The 22547-nt window shown below is 37.6% G+C and overlaps 1 protein-coding gene across 1 annotated transcript in view; it reads right to left on the minus strand.

Moving 5' to 3' along the window:
* Positions 1-7115: 7115 nt before the first annotated feature.
* LOC121325419 (heat shock 70 kDa protein 4L-like) overlaps positions 7116-22547 on the minus strand; it is a 41205-nt gene continuing 25773 nt past the window's right edge. The window contains exons 12-19 of the mRNA XM_041267883.1: positions 20912-21105; positions 17326-17427; positions 14678-14806; positions 12594-12719; positions 12333-12440; positions 11408-11527; positions 11090-11251; positions 7116-9163 (exon numbers count right to left, since the gene is read on the minus strand). Of these exons, the coding sequence (XP_041123817.1) occupies positions 8990-9163; positions 11090-11251; positions 11408-11527; positions 12333-12440; positions 12594-12719; positions 14678-14806; positions 17326-17427; positions 20912-21105 (1115 nt within the window). The 3' untranslated portion in view covers positions 7116-8989. The remainder of the gene's footprint in view (positions 9164-11089; positions 11252-11407; positions 11528-12332; positions 12441-12593; positions 12720-14677; positions 14807-17325; positions 17428-20911; positions 21106-22547) is intronic.

The raw sequence follows: 22547 nt of genomic DNA on the forward strand, positions 1-22547 counted from the left end.
TAATAGGAGATACCATAAAGACGACATATTAGGTGCTGTCACAGCTGATTTCCTGCTGGCATGGTTAATGCTTTATTAGTAATTTGTAGAGGTATAAAAATAAATATACAAAGGAAGTAAAGCATTGTAAACGCTTGATCCCAGTTATTCATGCTGCACTAACTGTCCTAATAGAACAGCAGCTGGTCAAACAGCTAAGGTTCTCAAAGCTACGTGATGGTAATTTATCTTTTATACTGTCCCTTTTGTTCCTGCTTAAGGATTTTGTATTTGTTTTGCTAAAACAAAACCGAGATATTGCTGACAGTGTCACTCTGTATGTGTGCCCAGTCTCTACAGAAAGCCACAGTTGTTGCCCTGACTCTCAGTGGAGATGACACCTTGCTGTTTGCTGGAGATCGGCTGGGCTTCGTTCACATCTGGAATATTCAAGACTATGCACAGAATGCTCCCGAAACCACCCCTCCTGCTTGTGAGAATACCAGCTCATATTCCTCCTCTGAGAATACCATCTCATATTCCTCCTCTGAGAATACCAGCTCATATTCCTCCCCTGAGAATACCAGCTCATATTCCTCCCCTGAGAATACCAGCTCATATTCCTCCCCTGAGAATACCAGCTCATATTCCTCCTCCATGTGAGAATACCAGCTCATATTCCTCCTCTGAGAATACCAGCTCATATTCCTCCCCTGAGAATACCAGCTCATATTCCTCCTCTGAGAATACCAGCTCATATTCCTCCTCTGAGAATACCAGCTCATATTCCAGTGTGAGTATACCAGCTCATATTCCTCCTCTATGTGAGAATACCAGCTCATATTCCTCCCCTGAGAATACCAGCTCATATTCCTCCTCTGAGAATACCAGCTCATATTTCTCAGTGTGTGAATAACAGCTCATATTCCTCTTCAGTGTGAGAATACCAGCTCATATTCCTCCTCTGAAAATACCAGCTCATATTCCTCCTCTGAGTATATCAGCTCATATTCCTCCTCTGAGAATACCAGCTCATATTCCTCCCCTGAGAATACCAGCTCATATTCCTCAGTGTGTGAATAACAGCTCATATTCCTCTTCAGTGTGAGAATACCAGCTCATATTCCTCCTCTGAGAATACCAGCTCATATTCCTCCTCTGAGGATACCAGCTCATATTCATCCTCTGTGACAATACCAGCTCATATTCCTTCCCTGAGAATACCAGCTCATATTCCTCCTCTGAGAATACTAGCTCATATTCCTCCCCTGAGAATACCAGCTCATATTCCTCCTCTGAGGATACCAGCTCATATTCATCCTCTGTGAGAATACCAGCTCATATTCCTCCCCTGAGAATACCAGCTCATATTCCTGCTCTGTGTGAGAATACCAGCTCATATTCCTCCTCTGAGAATACCAGCTCATATTCCTGCTCTGTGTGAGAATACCAGCTCATATTCCTCCTCTGAGAATACCAGCTCATATTCCTGCTCTGTGTGAGAATACCAGCTCATATTCCTCCTCTGAGAATACCAGCTCATATTCCTGCTGTGTGAGAATACCAGCTCATATTCCTCCTCTGAGAATACCAGCTCATATTCCTCCTCTGGGAATACCAGCTCATATTCCTCAGTGTGTGAATAACAGCTCATATTCCTCCTCAGTGTGAGAATACCAGCTCATACTAACACTGTGAACAGTACCCCTGTTAAAGGTGCAGTTCCTCACACCGATTTCAAAATCATTTTTACCCTATTTAGGAAAGTTGTTACCACATGTTAAAAATAGCTTCAAGACCAGTTTATAGGCAAGTCTTGTGACCGCCAGATGATGGCGCCATCTAGAGTTGATAAAAATTAAACTGTGGCAATCAGTTGACGTTGGATAGAGAGACAGACGCAGGACCAGAGAGACTAGTGATTTCCCTCAGTGACGGTCGCATGACTGCAGTATGAACCAGCAAATGTAGAAAAATATATATTGTATTATAAGGAAAAATTGAACATGACTGTAGGAGACTGCAGCTGGTACTGTATGTGCATTTACTGGTTGGTTAGGTTGTACCAAAATCATTCACATGGTTTCTATGCAGGGGGATTCCAATGAACTGTACAAGCAGGTTCTTACGCCTTTTCATTGCCTAAAAAATACATTTTTACAGGTTCTTGGGAACCTTCATAAGTTGTTCACTTGAACACCACCCTTTATAGAAACGAGGAGGATTTGGGCAATGGCGTAAGTGCTTTATTTGTGCCAGCAATCCCTTAAACATGTGGTAAATTGCTTCCTATCCCTTGCAAACTGAATTAGGGATTTCTGTTCTATCGTGGTACACCATAGCACTGCCAAACAGCCCACCCACGGGGAAACCTCAATGCATGTATCACAAGTGGACTCTTGCTGGTATAAGTAACCACACCAAACAAACAAACAAACACACTCGTCTTCCAAATCAAAGTACACAGAATCAGGATACTAATGTAAACACTGTAGTAAACCCTGTTATGTCATTGTGTGACTCTAGGTTGAAGTTCCATTGATGGAAAATGTGACTGTAGGTACAGTAAGCAGTGGTTTGTTTCAGTATGTTTTTTCTTCACAGTGTTATACAGCTGGAGAGCACATACCTGCAATATCACCAGGTACAGTAAGCTGCATAACATCTGCAGTTTCTCATGTGTTTGATCATTGTTGCTGTAAAAAACTGAAAAGTGTGAGTGACTTCTTCTCAAAGGACAGCAGGACTGAATGAGTTAACAACCAAAGCCTAAATTAAATCAGTTGCCATAGTTCTGCTTTACCATGACTGTGAGCTGCCATAACTGAATGTTTAGGCACAAGGCTTAAAAACGTGGCCTTACTTTAATCAAAACAACATTATGCGTCCTTTATAGTTTTTCTGTTCTTTAAGTTTTTGACTTAATTTTTTCTTCAACTCAAGTAAAGCTCAATTTCTATGAGTTCAACAGGTTTAATGAAGAATTGGCAACAGATTTTTTTTGTTGTTCTGAACAGCGTTGAGTTCATCCCTGAGTGGCAGCTGCTTGTCACATCTTCCCGCGACTGTCAACTGAGGCTGTGGAGCTGCCAGGGGGAACTGATCGGTATGTGCAAGGGCCTGGTCCCTCTTTAGAAACTCGAACTCCCCCCTCCCCATGTCAGTCTGCAGTGTGTTCTGTTGATGAATGCAATCTGATACGTGTTCTGATAACCATTAAGTGTTCCACCTTAGCAACACACCCCAATGTTGTCCGACAGCTAGAGTCCTTCAGTTACATGACATGTAACATGCTGTAATTTGGAGTACCATGATTCTCTGTTACTATAGAAGCCATAGCTGGAAATATCTGTGGTCTGATCTGCAGGTACGTTTGGTAAGAATGAGCACTGGGATGTGAATGAGGAGGAGTCCTGGAGCAGGGAGCTCCCAGAGGAGCTAAGGACTACCTCTGGGGACCTTCCTGTACAGGAGCCAGCGAGCAGCAGACCAGGGTCACCAGCCGCCAGCAATCCTGCAGACAGAGACAGCGGGAATCAGGTACTGTTCACACTGCAGAGCAGTCCTTTACACAACACCGGGAGCAAATTACAGCAAGGCTTATCCAACCACGAAATATTTACTCCCCTCGGGCCATGGTGTTTTAAAACCCTACAATGATCTAGTAAAACATACATGTTCTTGTGATTTTTATTTTTAAAGCTGAACATGTGCCAGGAATCTACCTCCTCTACAAATGACTTGGCTATCGAAGAGGAGCTGGAGCGGTATAGGTACAATCCCAGGTAACCATGTCAGTCACACCAGAAACTTTTAAAACATGGTTCCTCTTGACTGGGTTTATTTTCAATACAGAAACAGATTTTCTAATCACGATATTACATCTATCTGTCTATCTATCTATATTGGGGGGTTGAACTATTTAGTCCTGAAAAGCAATAAATATAGACCCCCCTTAAGAACCTGTGCACAGGTCACAATATTTTAGGTCGATAACTTTTTTTTTTTTTGTGTATGTGAACTATATGGGGGGGGGGTATGAGAATTTGCCCTCCTGACTTATATGCGCTGTGTAGTATAGAGCAGAAACTTTATATTTATGCGTGACGGAGGGGATATAGCCTGTATTTCTAGCACCTGGGGGTCTCAAGACTTACATTCAAATCTTTTGTTTTTGTTTCTAAATGTAAAGTTTTTTTTTTTTTTTTAAGACAGAAAATGCTATTGGCAGGCTAATGTTCTTTAAAGGGTTCAAATGCATTTTGGTAAACTGTATATATATACACACTGATTGCAAGCACTATCACATCAAGTTTAATTTCAAGTGCTGTTGCTGGATATTGCTGAGCCACTGTTCATTCTTTATGGTCTTCACAGAGTTCAACGGATTCATCTGAAGCAGGTGGAAATCCCTCAGGTGTGTGGGAGGCTGATGACATTCCAGTCTCTGCATTGCCATGAGCTGGCTGACGTCCGCAGTGCCATCCACAAGCCCAGCCCTGCAGCAGAGCTCAACGATCCGTACGACTTCTCTTTCTAATGACATTATTGCATATTAGAGTGCATTAGTAATTAATACTCAAACTTGATGGAACTTAAGGGTTACTTTTTGTATGGAGTCAGATCAGTGTGAGTTTTCACCTTTAGAACTCTACTTTAGCAACCTACTGTTACCACATTCAGTTTCCTGTATTCTGATCACATCAAAAACATGTGCTGATGCAAGTGATTTAAGCCATCTCTCTCTCTCTCTCTCTCTCTCTCTCTCTCTCTCTCTCTCTATATGAAATTTAAACAAAACTACCTGTAATATCATGGAAACTTTACTACTTTAATTATTCATTTTATACAGATTTGCTACATACAAAAAAATTATATAAAAAAATTCTAAAATGCATTTAAAGAATTTTTCTGTTCTATTACTGCATCGGAAACATTATCTAGATAAATGGCATTTTATTTCTATACTGACTACCAGGCATTACCATTACTATCAATGCATCCATGTGTCCTGTTTGTTGTGACCCTATGTGTGTAAAGTGGGACCCATATTTATAATTTATAATAATAATAATAATAATAATAATAATAATAATAATAAATTATAAAATGGCAACATTATTTGGTATTATGTTAGGACAACAAAAACTAAGCAAAATCTAGGAGGAAAGCAAATATGTTGAGTTGGGAACACTTCACTGAAACAAGTTTTAAAATTGTAAGAGCTGTTGTGGTTTGAATAAAATATGTGGCAGAGATAAATACTATAGAATGCATTGCAAAAAGGTAAGAAAGATCTGATTTATGTTTCTAAAACCACCACTGTTATGGTTATTGAAAAACTAGAAGTATCTCAAACCTGCCTCTTGGATCTACAGTATATGCTGCCCCATAGTCCTGGATAAGGGCGCCTGCTAAGAAATAATATGTAAATGTGCCAGTTTCCCCAGGCTAATTGTTTAAATTATCTTGTACACAGTTTATTTGTAAAGCCCTTAATGAAGAAAAACAGTCGAGAGTTTGCTTTTTTGTAATATTTAATACCTCTTTTTGGTATTGAATAATTACACAGCTGCAATGGAAGATGAACTGTAGTTCACTTTAAAGCTGAAAAGACACAAGCTGCCAGTTACAGACATGTCAAACTGGAACTCTGCATCAATATAGAATATGACCAAATTAGGGCTTCCATTAACACTGGAGAGAGAGAGAGAGAGAGGGGTGGTCTTACTGTTGTTTAAAGTGAAGGCAAGACCAGGAAAAGCCTGGGAACCAAACCAGTATGTATGTGTACATGTGAGAATAAATTAACTTCAATGTGATTTAGTCCTTCCAATCTCTTAAATCTTACTGGTTTGACTGGCAAATCAGAAGAGAGGAGTGAAGGTTAATGGAAACCCTCTGGTTTAATCTTAATGACTGATGCTTCCAGTGAGATGGTACTGTTTAGCATCACACCTTTCCTTGATACAGAGTAGAAGGGCTTTGACAAACCTGACAGTTTCTTAATTCACAAATACTTGGCCAGTACACCATGGATCTCAAGTTTCTCAAGTCAAAAACACTAACAGTTTTCAAAGTGGTCCAGGCAGTTCTGGTACAGGTTCCAACAAAATAAGAACAGAAACTGTCAGTTGAGTACGATGGAGTACACAAAGTTGTCACCTGGTCTGAAATTAGCACAGCAAGGTATTTGCAGCTTTACATACTTGGTTTGCATTAAATCAGACAAACTGACAGAAGAACTCCCACCGTACCAGCCTTGATTTCAGACAGCTGATTGCCTTACAAATGCAATTAATAATAAAGTATCAATAAAAGTCATGATGTCAATACATTTTTGCACAAAACATGTTGGCCCGTACTTACTTTGTTGTATTCCTTGGTTAATTAATTCATATCAGTGCATAACAAAGCCTGCCACCAGACACTATTCTGCTTATGACAGCCATATTGAACATACAAAGTATTTCCTGTAATCGCAAGGCCTGAACACCTACAGTGCTCAAGTACAGTGCAAACATTTCAGCATGCAGCCCAATCTGTTTTTTAATTTTGAGTTTTAAACTTAGGAATTAGTTTTTTTCTCTATGCTAGACAGTGCTTACTAGTTTATATCTCCCTCACTCTTTTGCAGTTTTGACAATTTATTAAATGAAGAAAAAAAATTGTTACGTCAGGGCACACACAAGATTACTGTAGCATCATAACAGATTTGATTAACTTGCGTTGCTTTAACCACAGTGTTACAAATCCCACACAGCAACAAGCAAGAACTGTGTTCCACTGAACTGATGAGGTAATTACACCCATTTCATATCTGTGTTTTACTCTTAATTACATTTATTGTCATTTTGCCTGCCCCTTTAACTTTAACAACAGGGTACTTTCAACAAAAAGGGCAAATCCAGACCAATATTTCAACAGACACCAAAGGATAGATGTCAATAAGATTTGTGTGACCTTGTGACTGTGTTGGTAAGGTCAAAGGACTATGAGAATTGTTCTGGGCAGATGACTTTCTGGTCGTTGCTGTAATTCCCCTTCAGGATGATGGAAAATAGAATGTTATCATCTCATTTAACTTTTTGTACACTATATCAATATTTCTGGGGAGAAATCCTAGCCTTACTGACATTCTACTGCTGTGAATACCTTAGTGTAAAGGCTAATTTACTAATTAAAATAAACATAACTAACTAATACATACTTGTATATAGGCAGCACTTAAATATAAAAAAAAACAATCTGTGCTTTTTCTACTGCACATTGGTTGCTGCCTGTACTAGGGATAATAGAGGACAGCAAGAAAAACATTTTAGTTGGTCTTCTTTTCCCTCCTGTTCAGAGTATTTCCATACAAAATTAATATAAAAGCAAATTTTCATCCTCTAATAAAACAGTGTTTCAGAGCACTGCATCAATACTACAACTACTGCATCTGAAAGTGCCCCTCTTCCTGGTATCAACTGTACATTTTTTATAAGAACAGTTTAACAAGTCAAATCCATTAGGAAAAAAACGAGGAACAATGTCTAAAAGAAGTCTAGGCCATCTTCATGTTGAACTACGATAAAGTTAATGCAGAAGTACACATTTTTAAAACCAAATGGTAGTTCTCTCCATATGCAGCAAGGCACAATAACCAAACAAATACACTAAAATAACCGCATAAACTGGGGGAATGATTTGAATGCAAACTACTGCGTAATTCAGGTGTTGCAGCTGGAGTATTTTACGAGTAGAGCAAATTTAGGAACACAGTATGTAAAACGGAATCAGAAACTTACACAGAAACAAACAAAAAAAGAATCACAAATAAGATAAAATCAAGTTATGCTAACATTGGAATGCTGGTGTTGCTGAACAAGTCATGCAGTCTCACCAGATTCCAAGTCATTATTCCAGGAAGTAGATTAAGACACGTATGGTCCCAAGAACACAGATTGCTGAGGGCTGGCGTAATACGGGATTACAAAACTAAAAACTTACAGTGGCATTAGCGGAAAGTTTTCTTTATGAACTAAAAAAAAAAAAGTTTGCAGACACTTTTTTTCTGTTTGCGCTTTATTTGTGCTTTTAGTATGAATCGTACAATGCGTTAAATTTGGATAGCCTCAGATTAAATCAACATAAACGCATTCCATTTCCAAACCTGACTGACACTGTCACTCATTCTGACTTGATTCCTGTTCAGAGTAGGTGTCTGATCAGTTTGATGGATTTTACCTGAAACTTTGCTATTTTATAAGTGAATCGAGATTAATCCAAAAGGTGTGATGTTTCTGCAACAATGCCATCTGGTTGACAAAGCTTCTACCAACAGCCCAACATCAAAACTTCTATTCTGTTCTAAACCTTATTAAGAAAAGGAACTTTATTGTTCTTTTAACCACAGAATTGGCAGACCCCAATAAAAAAAGCAGTAAAGCAATATTTACTGATTGAACAACAAAATGTCTACTCAGATTAAATTTAAATCCTAAACTATAAATGTGCAACACAATGCACACACACAGAGCATTATAATCTAATACCGTTATCTGCAATTTCAAATTGTTCTGAGAAGCACATGCATTTTATATATATATATATATATATATATATATATATATATATATATATATATATATATATATATAAAGCAGAAAAAAAAACACAAAAATTGAATAGCTTGCAATAGGAATAACTAGAGTGCGGTCCAGTATCAGCACAACAACGGAAACAGCTGTGCAAATGAAAATGCCTCACTTTGAAAACACCGGCAGGGCCAGGTACCACATCTTGAAGCACCTAATGCTGTATGACTGCAATTCATACTATATTCAAATTGAAAGAAAAAGACAAATGAACAAAACGAACAAACTCAAAGTATAAAAAAGACAATTGATATAATACAGAAACATGGAACAACAACCCAAACACAGGTCTAAAACTGACATGTAACCTACAGTGTGTTAGTGCAATGATGGAATATCCTGAAGGGGGGGGGGGGGGGGGGAGTTCAGTCTCAGTCCACTTCCATCTCTCCCATGGGGGGCTTTGTCTGCTCAGCCTTGCCCTCCGCCCCACTCTGTCCGTTCACAGGGCCGTTGGGAGCCCAGTCTGCCTTGTCCTCTTTGGCTGGGGGCTCCACCTTGGGCTTTGGCTTGTTGATGACAGGACTGCAGATACCGTCCAGTTCCTAAACACCAGGAACATGAAACCAATCATGCATTTACCATAGTTAAGATGTGAACAACAGAAAAACAGTTACAGTGAGCAACAGCATGGAAATACAGCTTGTTCTTCATGGAACCGTTATCTGTCAAAGCTTAAGACAGACAGCTACGAGATTCCTTTTAAGTCTTTATAGCTAATCCAATTCTTGGGCCACAGACCGTTACGAGACAATAACAAATGACTCGGTGTAATTTTACTTTTTAGAAAGGTCCACCTTTTCTTCCAGTGCATTACAAATATGTTTTGTAATGTACTGGAATATGAAGACATTTCAAAGACAACCTGTGACAAAGTGCCCACCCCTGTGTGTATTTTCTGTTATATGTTGCGTGTGGTGTGTTAAATGTTGGTGGGTATAGTCATTGGTACACGTGATATAAACTGGTCTGTGTAACATGAGTGTTTAAAATGTATATTTGCATTTAGGCACGAGGATTGCACAGTACTTCACGTGCAAGTAAAATGTAATATGTGAGCACGGGGAATTGCACTTTATTAATTCACGTGCAGCTGTACTGCGACTCCAATTGAATGACTGATTAGCAGTCGAATCTCGGTACAGCTGCATAAAAACAGCATGTTTTCACCCACTCGGGGTTGTGTGTTCAGTGAGTGGAGAACGGAATAGGAGACGGAGGTAATAATTGTGATCATAAATAATAGAAGTAAAATATCTGCTCACCGTGTTTTGTTTAGTGTTAGTCCATTTTGTTTGTCTGTTTATTTTGGCGAATGTGCCGTGTCCTGTTTTTGTTTGTTGCAACTGTATTTTCTGTGTCTGTTCATTCATTAAATGCTGAGCGAGACCATTCGCTCAGCTCCAAACTCCACCTCTCTCATTTTATTTCTTGCTTCTGGTCTGACGTCACCCACTCTGGAAGTCTTTGTGACACAACCCTATAGTGGTTTCTTTATAAAGGTTTACCACGTTAAATTTGCACTGTAATTCAGCATTTTCCCCATACTTTTCCAATGGTTACATTATGCGTTTATCATAGTTTATCATTATTTAATATGCTTTACTGTACCTTTTTGCTTCACAATGCACGCTTATGCTTATGTGTGACCTACCACACCACATTTGGAAAAGTTTCAATGACAAGCTGTGGCAGAGTGTCCCGCCCCTATATACATGTGTGCGCTGTATTATTATTATTATTATTATTATTATTATTATTATTATTATTATTATTATTGTTAATAATATATAGTGTGTTATGGGCAAACGGACGAAAGCCGTCTGTCAATGTTTGCTGTTTTAGACCGACGGAAAGCGGGTCTCAAAGTGCGAATGGGGTTCAATCCCCATCCCTGTAAAGCTCGGTGGAATGTGGCTGCAGCCTTAATAAGGTAATGGTTTAATGGTTAATTAAGGCTCCAGCAACGATATAAAAAACCCACTCCAAGCTCATTAGGGGAGAGGGTTCAGAGTGGAGAATGAGTGAGGAGTTGGGAGGTAAAACCAAAGTTGAGAGATAAACAATTGCTATACATGTTGGTTAAAACCAGCACGATACTATTAGCTACTATTGTTGTTTATTTGTTTGGCCAACGCGCCTTTTTGTTTTGTGTCTTTTATGTTTGCTTAAATATTTGTTTTATTATTTAATAAATATACTGAGCATCCCACAGCTCAGTTTTCATCCGCCATTAAGTGTTTTGGTTTCTGTGTTCTTCTGGGTCTGACGTCACCACTACAGTCATCCTGGTCACCCAAGCCTACAGAAGCGAACCCTTCTGCTTTGTTGGAAGCTCAGGTGGAAATAATTAGGCCCAGCTTGGAAAACCTGGAATGTTTAGCCACCTTCTCAAAAACAGACAACCCACTTCAAAATGTCCCTCGGCGATGTGTGTCAGTTTATATTTGATAATAAGCTTGTCTTTGTACCTGGGTTTTTACAAGTATCTCTGCCACTTTCACGACTGGGTCCTGAGCAGCACTCAGCTTGCTTTGTGCATTCATCTTACTGTTCATCCAGACCATCGTCTCACTGACACACTTTTCTACCTTCACCATCTCAGCAGCCTCCACGTGGTCATATCTTTCATCCTGCAAACAGAGAAACACAGAAGACATGACTGGATACTTCTAGAAAACAATTAACATAACAGGGTAAAAGTTACATGAACTGCACATTTTGTACTGCGTTTGATAAAGCAGCTCAGTTACTGCATATTAAATGTATTCAGGCAATTTAAAAAGCACCTTTCTTTTATAAGCTTCCACAGCCTTCATAAAGGTTTGGATCTTTTTTCCAAGTTCATCAAACACCTTTGGTCTCTCCTCATGTTCCATGTGCCTGTCCTGAATGGGTTGGCCATATTCCTGTAAAACCAAAAAAAAAAAAGAAAGTATGAAAATCATATCATTGCTCCCTTGAAATAAACCCCACGGTTTTCTGTAAGCTTTTATTTTGATATGAATGATGGCTTTGTGCCCTCTTTTCAGTAATCTTCTGGATAAATCCAAGTTTTGTTAAATAAATAATTCTACTTTTTTTGTGTCCACAACAGAAGAAAATGAACACTGTTACTATCATTTACTTGACCTAATTGTCATGGACAGCTTTGTGTGGTGATGTCAGACCATGAAGTAGACAGGGCTCAGTATGGTAAGTGAAGCGCTACGTGCAGATTTAAGACTTAAAACACACAACAAAAACACCTGAACAAACAAAAACGGCAGGATGGCCAAAACAGACAGACAACTCGGCATGGAACACACAAGTATTGCACTGGTATAAATCAAGCACAAATAGAAATTGTAATTGTTATTTTACTTCACCTTCCAACTCTCGTTCCACCTCTGAACACAACAACCCGAGTGAGAAACTTGTGCTCCTTAAATACATCTGTGCTGGGACTTGACTGCTAGTCATTCAATCTGGCCCTGGCACAGTCTGCACGTGACTCAGTTCTGACATCCCTGCGCCCAAATACCAACATACACTTTAGCTTACCCGTGCTACATAACCCAAACTGTAAAAAATAACCCGACTACACCCAGGAGTAGTGGGTACCCCATCACACTGATGAAAAATGATTTCTGAACTGCTTCACAAAACAATGTATTTCAATTGTGCGCAGCCACAAAGAGGCATGTTAAGTTGTTAAAGATCAAGGTGATGTACCTTCAGTTCAGCCAGTTTATCTACGTATACTTGTCTGGGCTGGTCCTCCCCTTCTTCATAAAGCCAGTTTTCTGTGTCCTCCAGCATGAGGGAAAGTTTACTGCTATCCTGCAAGGCCATTTATATATTAACAATGCAACCAATCAAAATACGAGATTCACAGAGTTATCTGGTTTTAGACATGCTGTCTTGGGAATAAATACCAATGAAATTACTGTTTAAACTTAAGTAATCTAGGAGAGAAGAATGAAGCCCTCTTACGTCTTCACTGACAAGTTTTTCATAGATGCTGCACAGCTTGTTTCGAAGTTCGTAGACGTACTCTTCCACAGCATTCTTGGCATCAATTCGCTCCTTCTCCAGTCTGTCCTGCATAATCATCTTCCTCTGTGGAACACAGCAAGTCAATATCACCATCTATATCGACACACAACTGCCAAGAGCAAAGCAGAGCAGAACTGGGACAAGGCTCCAAGTCAATCTTAGAATATATATATATATATATATATATATATATATATATATATATATATATATATATATATATATATATATATATATACACACACACACACACACACACACACACATCAGCTCCCTAGCAACAAGCCTCCTATGTTGTTGTTGCAAAGGGATAACTTTCAATGCATTTGTTTGTGCATTTGAGAAAGGAGAGGAAGACTCATGAAATTAATTGGAGAATGAAGTTGGTGAGAAGCAATTACCCTCCGCTGTATGGATTAAAACGGTGTGCTGCTTTATCTATATCTAATTATTTACCGGAAAGAGAATCTTTAGAATAGATTCGGTTTGTAGATTATATTTTTGGGGTTTGGACACATAGAGAAGAATCTCTTTTCCAGTTTCATAAAATGGCAAATGAAATACACAGTAATATTAAGGTGGACCTTTGATGGACAAGAAAAGAAATAGAATTGTTAGATACCATAGTAAAACTTGAAGACTGTTCAACTGAGATTGACTGACATGCACCAATATTTACACATGTCCTCTGCACATCCAATACACACTAAAAGGGCAAACCCAAAGGGTCTAGGAATAAGAATACGAAGAATATGCTCAAGAGAGAGTGACTATGTAAAACAAAGAAATGTATTAAAAACAAAACCTTAAAAGAGGAAACAAAGAAAGAATTAGAGAAATTCAATTAAGAAAAGTGGATAAACTAAAAAGAGATGATCTACTAGACTATAAAATAGAGATAAAAAGGTCAAGAGAGTCTCATTAGTAATGACTTACTCTAAACTTTTGCCTAATATTTCTATTGCGGATTCTACATAATTCAGAAAAATAATATTTAAGGCCCCACTCGTAGCATTCAAAAGAGAAGCTAATTTAGGTGATATTTTAGTTCACAGTAAACATAAAAGAATAATTTACAAAATAGGTTCTACAAATACTTGCCCTAGTACATGTAAAGTGTGTAAATACATGGACAAAAGTAAAAATATAATTAAATACAAGAGCAACACATATCCACTAAATACTAACACCTACTGTAAAAATAGTTGTATTGTTTATGGAATAGCCTGTGAAAAATGTCATGAAATAAAATATGTTGTAGAGACTGGAACAACTTTATATAAAAATTCATAATCACCTTTTATTAATTAGAAATAGAAAAATGAATGATAGTACAGCACTTCAGTCAGCACTAATTAGTACAGAACTTCACCAGTTAAGGACATGACATGAATTATGTAAAGTTTGTAGTATTAGAGCAGCTCAAATTAGACAATGTGACATATAGAGAATAAAAGAAAGTAAATAGATAAATAGACTGAACGCGATTATGCCAGCGGGACTCAACAGAAAAGAATGAACTAATTAACTCCAATAAATATATATAAGCGGGATAAATATATATATATATATATATATATATATATATCTAGAGAGAGAGAGAGAGAGAGAGAGAGAGAGAGAGAGAGAGAGAGAGAGAGAGAGATAGAGAGAGAGAGAGAGAGAGAGATACACACACACACACACACACACACACACACACACACATATAAATATATATATAAATACATAAACAAAATTCATAGATTTAAAGATAGAAGTAAAAATAATATATAGAACACCATTACATCATGTAAGAATAAATCATGGATTTTAATATAAACAATAACAAGTAGCTGTCATGCCGTCAAAAACCTATAAATACCTCCAATGTTTTGATTCAAACACATGCTCCCTTGAGAAAGATATGTACAATATATCGAAACATTGGGCAGCTGGCTCTTTGAGCTAAACCACACAAACACACATACACATATTTGGCAGACGCCTTTATCCTTCCCTTGCTGATTAAGAAGGCTTACCTCATTTTCTACAAAGCTGTTCAGTGTGTCTCGTTCCAGTTGTCTGATGGTGCTGGTATGTATGGGCAGATCAATACTCTTCACTTTCACCACAGGACCGGCTGGCTGTTCTGCTTTATCTCCACTCTCCTGAAACAAACACAAACATTGAGAAAGACACCACTGTTATAAAGAATAAGGGACAATAGCATACACAGACAATTTCAAGGACATTTCAAGTTTTTCTGGGCATCTCTATACAGAGCTTTGTTTACCCTTTAATACAGTTGTGGGCAGATAATCCCCATTGATTTGTGTGTTGTTGTTTTGTGCAGCAGGGTTTCACATGCAGTAAGTGTTTTGTCTCCCTTGAACAGGACTGTTTTATTAAAGCAAGGTAAAATAAATGAACGGTCAAGCTTTTATAAGACTACAGGTTTCATTAGATACCTTTTAAAACTTCGACTACAGTATGGTGTAGCATGCAAGTTCAGCTTTTCAAGTTTTGACTTGGTCATAAACCAAAGCTTTGTTCAACAGGCAGAGCACTCTGCTGTGGCACAACATAACATAAGTTAGCGAATGATGTGTTACAAGAGAGTACTTTCACGATGGTGGAAAACACAGCACATGCATTGTTTGGATGAAATTATGGAAGATTGTGCAGAACACCATGCCAACACCATAGCTTTAGCGGCAGTGAATTCAAACACATGCAATAGACCTGTAAGTTGAGAGCATTGTTCCTTAGTTATGTGATTGCATATTGCATGTTTTATTTACAGGTATCTACAGTGCAGTTAATGCTGCCAATTAAGATGCTTCTATTGTATGTAAGTGTTCTTGTACAGCAAAATAAAAAAAATAAAAAAAAACTGTCTAAAAAGAGAAATTCATTTTTTCAACCCAGTATCATTTTTAAACAACAAATAAATAAAACTTTCGAAATAATTTCTTCAATGATTCTCTCAATGCAGCTGTGAATGACTTTAGCGGTTCATTTCTTTGTTTTGTAACCTCCTGCATTTCCATGAGCTCCTGCATCTGCTTTTTCTGTTCCTCTGCAAAGTCTTACAATTGAAGTACAACTGAAGTAGTAATGTTTTTACAACATTTATAAATATCAAGAAACAAGTGGATATATGCAGATACTACTTCATGAACTAAATGTATGAGTTTTTTTTTCCTTATTACTGATAATAATGTCATATGTAACTTATTTTATTTATAGATATTTATTTGAGAAAATAACCCGAGAGTATCTTCCATTATTGCTCATAAAGACCTTGAGAATAAACGTGTATTATGTCATTGCAATCACTCAGGTGAAACAATGTCTTGTAATTTGCCCAAACATCAATATTTTTCAAAAAAACTTTCAGGAAGTATTGTAAGGTCCCTCAGGTCATAGAATAATGCATTTTTATACATGTATCTCTCAGCAGAATACATAATAATTACTTAACTTAAAAACAAAACAAAAAACTAAATATTCTGTTGAAAAGTTTGTATGGTTTCTGAAGTAGTTTAAAATGTTCCCCAGGGTGTTCTGAAAAAAGGACACCATTTTCAAGATGCTACTGTAAAAAATAGATTTTTAGTGAATATTTATAGGAAGAGAGTCAACTACAGCCAAAAAACATCTGGTTCTGGGGGAGCATCTCATTGAAAAATGCTTGGTCCTGAACAGGTTAAGTCTTGTAGTACATGACTTCTATTACATGAAAGTAGATGTTAAAACTTCATGCTGATTTGACTCAGCTCTCGCCCAAGATAAGCACCAACTGAGACGTAGCTTTACAGTAAACTAATGTGATCCATCTGCATCTCCATCCATTTGCGTTTCTTTCCATCTGATGATGCAGACATCCTGCCTGGTGTTGATGACTGAAGTGTAATGCTGGCTCCAGGGATCAGCTTATTCTGCCTCCGCAGCGCATCAGCACACACATTAATTTTGCTTATAATGAGCTCTTGGTCAGATAGTAATGTAACACCTAATTTTAGTAAAGTTCTCTTATTCTAACATCCCCTTTCTGCCACAAAAAAAGGGTTTGAAGTTTTTGGTGTAGCCAACACTGCTGTGCTTTTTAAGCACAGATACACTGTGAAGCCTAATAATCTAGCAGAAACAGAAAAACTATTAAAAAAAAATACAGCGTTACATATAGTGCAGTTTAGAAAACATTCCGTAATGTAAGGCCGAAAAAACAATAACAAGCTGAGCATTTCGAATGTTGCATGCAAGGCTTCAGATTCATTTTGTTTAAAACGAAAAATACTCAATTTATTATGCTGTTAATTTAAACAAACGATCAGATTTTTGTAATGAAAAACGATGCATACAGATATGTTCGTCAAAAAGTGCAATATGTGGGAAATTACATCACAGCAGCTGCACTGGTACTGTACCAGAATGTTAGCTAACGTTATGACGCGCTTTCGGCATGCAGGCCAGTCAACAGAAAGCGTCCGAACACTCTTGAGCGCTCTGCCTATGGAATGCCCCCAAAATCTTGTTTATTCAAGCCTACAAAAATCAAAAGATCTGACAAAACATGTTGTTTTAACAGATAGCCTGTGTCCTGACAAGGTAAATAAATTGGGCCACTTTGGTTTGCTGTGATGAAGCTGAACAGCTGCCTTGCTGCTCCTCCACAGGAGCTAACCTTGGATTCAGATCCTGGATTCGCTCCCTCCTCTGCAGTCTGGTTTGGCAGCTCAGCATGGTCCTTCTGCTGTGAGTCTTCATGGTCAACATGCATTTTACTCTGGAAGAAACACAAAACAGTGTTACTGTTAAACATATTTTGTAATAAACCTAAGGCTTGGCTGCAGCATAATCAATTACGCAATCATTAATTTATTCAGGATGTATTTAATTTGTATTGTGTAAGCTGCTGATTGTTAAGCACTCTTAATAGGTCATTTAACTAATGTTGTGTGCATTTTAAGCAAATATTCAATAGGAGGTTATTGCAATGGAAATTAGCCTATGTTATAATTTATGTATGTCCCTGATAAATACAATAAAATAAAATAAATAATGGACTTCTATGCAACACTGACTTTTTTGTTCTAAATGCTAATAAAATAATCCAAATGCATTATAAAAGAACAACACCATGAATGACAACTTATGACAAAAATCATATTCCTTCATTATTCTAGGAATATGATTCCTACATTATAAATACAGTTACAGTATAGCCGGGGACCTATTTTCAAGCAGGTGCAAATGCAAATTTTCTGAGAGGAACAAAAGTCATTTGTAACCAAAGAAAACTATGAGTGTTTCCTAGAATTGTTTCCAGCTAGTCTTATACTGTGTTGGAACATTTTATTTAGATATAAATTAATTTCTGGTCTTAGAATACAACTCACAGAATGGGTTAAAGATTAAGTCAGATTCTGGTTAAATTCCTAGTTAGACAGTAAGTTGATAAAGATGTCCTTGCTAGGACAAGGCTGACCTCCAAGACATTTTGAAACAGGTTTTGGCCTTTCCTTTGATGTCCAGTTCTAACATGAACTTTACAGTGGACCTTTGTTTTTGTGTTAGAGGTTAAAGATCTTTACAAACTAGAAATAAAATAGGTTTTCTTAGGAAATTAGTCGATTTTATGAGGGCTATAAAAACTAGCTACTTCAAAAGAGAAACTGGATTGAACCAGATGCTCTGAAGCTAGGGTTAAGACAAATGGACAATTAACCAAGTGATAAGAGATTTGTGTCTTTTTCGGATTGGTTTAAGGAAAAATCACGTCACCGAGAGACCTCGTTTAAACTGAGAATACTGAAATGTTCTTTATTGTTCTGATCCGTGCTTGGAAAGAGGATACCTGCAAACTGTTATCACCATGTAACCTTTAAGATGTCTGGTTGCAACTTTGCAACTCAGAACTTTTATCTTCAATAAACTATACTTATCTGGACTCAAAGAAACTCTTTCTTCTTGTATTTCTTATCTCCACATACTGGTCACAATTGTTTTATTCAGCTCAGAATATCCACTTTTCTACTTGCTTCAAAAAACATCCATCTATCTTTACATGCTCATAGTTCTTAGTTTTATAATTTATAGTAATCTATAGTTCTGTAGCCTGATATTTCTCACGTCACGGGTAAGAGACAAAATGAGGATAAACAAAGAGTGGTGGACACATATCTGATATTTTATTTTGATATTCCACTGTTCCTAAGTTCTTAAATTCCATGCATCATGCCACACACTAAACTGAACGGCCGCCTGGTCGACTGGTCAAAGACTGCTCTAGAGCCAGAATGTGTCGTATAAAACCAATAAATACCTCAGGACAAAAATAAGAACCAAAAAAAGTTTGAGACATGATTATCTGAACACCACTTATTTGGTTCCAGATGAAAAATTATTTTGGGCAAACACGCCATTAAAAAGTATAAAAAAGGAATTAAAAAAAAATAAAAAAAAAATCATTCTGCCAACCCTGTTTTGAATTTTTTTCACTATCGTTGGGAAGTTGTTTTAATCATCAAATGTCAAGGTTTCCAACATGTGGCCTGCAATAAATCCCAGGTGATCCGTTCTTAACAATAATATTCTAAAGTACAGTACAATAGTACAGTACAATCGTTTTTCATCTGCTGCTGGAAATGGTTCCCCACCTAATGTTAAGAAACATTAATATAACACGTTTATTCTCCAAAATAGTATTTTAGTACGTTTATTCTCAAAACTAGAAGTTCCCACCTAATAGACCCACCCCCCCTTCTTTGCTAGTCAGAGTGTCCTTTCCACGACCCCACCTAACAATCCCTGTTCCATTGTGTCGTAATGAAACCCTGGTCCAGGTGTAAGGCACAAGAGAACGACAGCTGCCAAAGCTGTCTGCAAACTTTGTGCAATGTTTCCAAGTTAAAAGCGTACAAAGTTGAATGCAGTGTGACAATGTTGGGCGGTGGGAAAATGGATTTGAAACCTTAATTATCACACCTTTAAGGGCATATGAACACATAGTGATCACAAACCTCCTCCTCATAGTCATAGATGTCATCTTCAATGAGAAGAGAGAGGTGCTGCTTTAAAAGCAAGAAATACAAAGAAAAAACAAAACAAAGAACTTAAGAGTAAAGAAAAGGGATTTGGAGGGTTTTATTTTTTTAACTGTACATGCATGTTTAAATAAATAAATAGCTGTTTCCCCATAAAACTATTTTAAAACAAAGTTATACAGAAGTACTAAGGTTACAGTAATTTAAGATGCTGATTGACTTATAGCCACCGAAGCAGTTCCCTGCACTCAGAAGCATGTAAACATCACATATGCAGCCGTATACAAGTTTGGTGGGTGACCATTTCATTCAGCTTTTTGAGAATGTAAATTGTTCAATGAACAGATAAAGAAATATATAAAAAAAGGTTTTGATATTAACATTTGCAGAAGGGTAGTGAGAAGACAATAGCTGTGTAATTATCAGCTGTCAGATGTTGTTTTACATTTTGACAAGATAAGTATAATTTAGCATTGACTCTGTGCTCTACCATCTGCGTTCAAGTTTAGGAACTGTCAACATGAAAGAAGTAAATGGTTAGGTTAAAGACAAAAACACAACATTATTAAGTTGCTTATCGCAAATATCTCCTTGTGGTACGTATAAATAACCGTATTAATTTATACTGCATTATATACTGTATATAGGATTAGAAAGAGGTGATATGATAATGAATAGGGATAACAAAGCAAATCCAGAAACAGCTCAGAGCACTGTAGACTGAGTGTGCTGTAGCTGTCAGGGGTAGAAGTCTAAACATCAAGGCGTTTCCTTAAATCTCAGAAACCAACTCAGAGTAAAAATGATGTAACCTGATGAGCAGAACAAAGAAACCCAAAGCCTATACCAACACCGTGCAACAGTATGGATATACATAACAGCTGTCAATGCCCTGGTCCTCTGTGTAGATGAGTTCCAGAGACCATTCCCACAGCATGTGTGTATTTATATTTATAATCAAACAAACTGCTCATGGAAAAAATCAATTCTCAGAAGTCCAACACTGGAACATGCATAGAATAGACCTATAACTGTGTGTGACGAACACAGAAATGTAGTACCCAATTCAGAAAAACAGTGCTGCGTTCGCTTTAAAAAGGTAAAAATATGCATACCGACTCGTCAAGAGACAGAAACAGGATCAACGAGAGATCTGTGACAGTTTTTAAAAGAATAACTGGAATCATAGCAGAATGGTTTCCTCGCCTTCTCTTTCTGCCATACCTGCTCCTCCTTGGCCTCGTTGTGACTGGTTGGCTCAGTTTCCATGGCGACTTCCTCGGCCTCCCCTTTCTGCCTCTCAATGAGGGAGGCGTTGGAGACGCTGAAGATGCCGTGCACGTTGACCCGCACCTTCACCTTTACCTTGGAGCTCTCCCCGTTGGGCTGCGGGACCACGCTCTGCACACCAAAGCGGCCTGGAAAAGGGTTGTGTGGTAGGTTATGCAGTACACGCAACTGAATTCAATAAAACCAAAAACTAGTCAATTTACTTTCCCAGTTTCCATTTAATAAATGCTCTAGTGATTCTTGACTAGGTTAAGGTAAACTACAAAACAAAAACTAAAAATACTTTATTTAACTATCGCACCTCTAACCTTTCTGCTATGGCGCCTCTAGAAATGGTTCATTATGAACGATGATGTAATGGTGACGTTATACACCTATTTTAAACCTTTTTAAACAACTGTTGGTTGCTTACCATATGACTGACACCTGCAAAGGCTCAACCACCAATCACGGATGGTTTTATTTACTTTCAAAACAAAAGTAAGTTAGATAGACAAAGCTAGACTAGCTACTAGTTTTTGGTTTTAGTTTTGTCAGGAGATCTGGCGATCGCAAGTACAAATCTTAGCAGAAATCATTCTAAATCATCCAAAATATTCATAAACCAAAAGAAATTGACTAAATACTAACTGCAGTGAAATATTCATAGGATAAACTTCAGGGATCACTTTCCAATCAAAACGCATTTCACTAAATCCCCAAGCCAATAGTTACAGAAGATGATGACTTGATCTCTGTGACGACGAACTTTTTCACATTCATTCTAGTTAAGAATCATAAGTAGACGAGCCTGCGCACCCATCAAACAATTTGGTGTAAAATCGAAACCATACACAGTATTTATAAGAAAAAACCTTTCAGATCATAGTTTGTGGACCACTGGTAATGTTACAGTTTTTAAGTAGGAGACCACTAAATTACACTTGAGGACATTTCTAAAGAAAAATGAATTTGAGTACATTTAAAAAATTACATTCAACCTATGTAACCGTGAAAACGTTATTCTTTAATAATCTCCAGACTCTAAGCTATTTAGAAAGGTACAATACGGTCTACTTCAGGTGGATATTTGTTCTGATACAACAGACTGAAAGTTATGTCAGTCAGATCTCAAACAGACAGAATTTTCACTGTAGCGGGGAAAAAAAGACCCAGAAAGCAAGTCACAGTGATTTAGTGTCTGACAGACCGCACCTCCAACAGCACAGTGCACACCATATGGGAGCACTGGTTGAGTTCACTAACTCCATCACTTTCTGCATCGCCTGATGTGGTCTGGAGGACCAAGTTAATAAGACTGCTAATATTACACAAGACCAACAGGGAAACCCTCTCCACAGGTTCCACATGTAATCACCTAGACATGACTACAACTATTACATTCCTTGCATCACATCTCCCTATTGGGGGAAAAAAGAAACCCCAGGGTTGGTGCATTTCTCTTTACAATAGATGTGTTCCTTTGTATTAGTCTGATTTCTCTTTACAATAGATGTGTTCCTTTGTATTAGTCTGATTTCTCTTTACAATAGATGTGTTCCTTTGTATTAGTCTGATTTCTCTTTACAAT

This window comes from Polyodon spathula, chromosome 1 (genome assembly GCF_017654505.1).
Source record: "Polyodon spathula isolate WHYD16114869_AA chromosome 1, ASM1765450v1, whole genome shotgun sequence".
NCBI lineage: Eukaryota > Metazoa > Chordata > Actinopteri > Acipenseriformes > Polyodontidae > Polyodon > Polyodon spathula.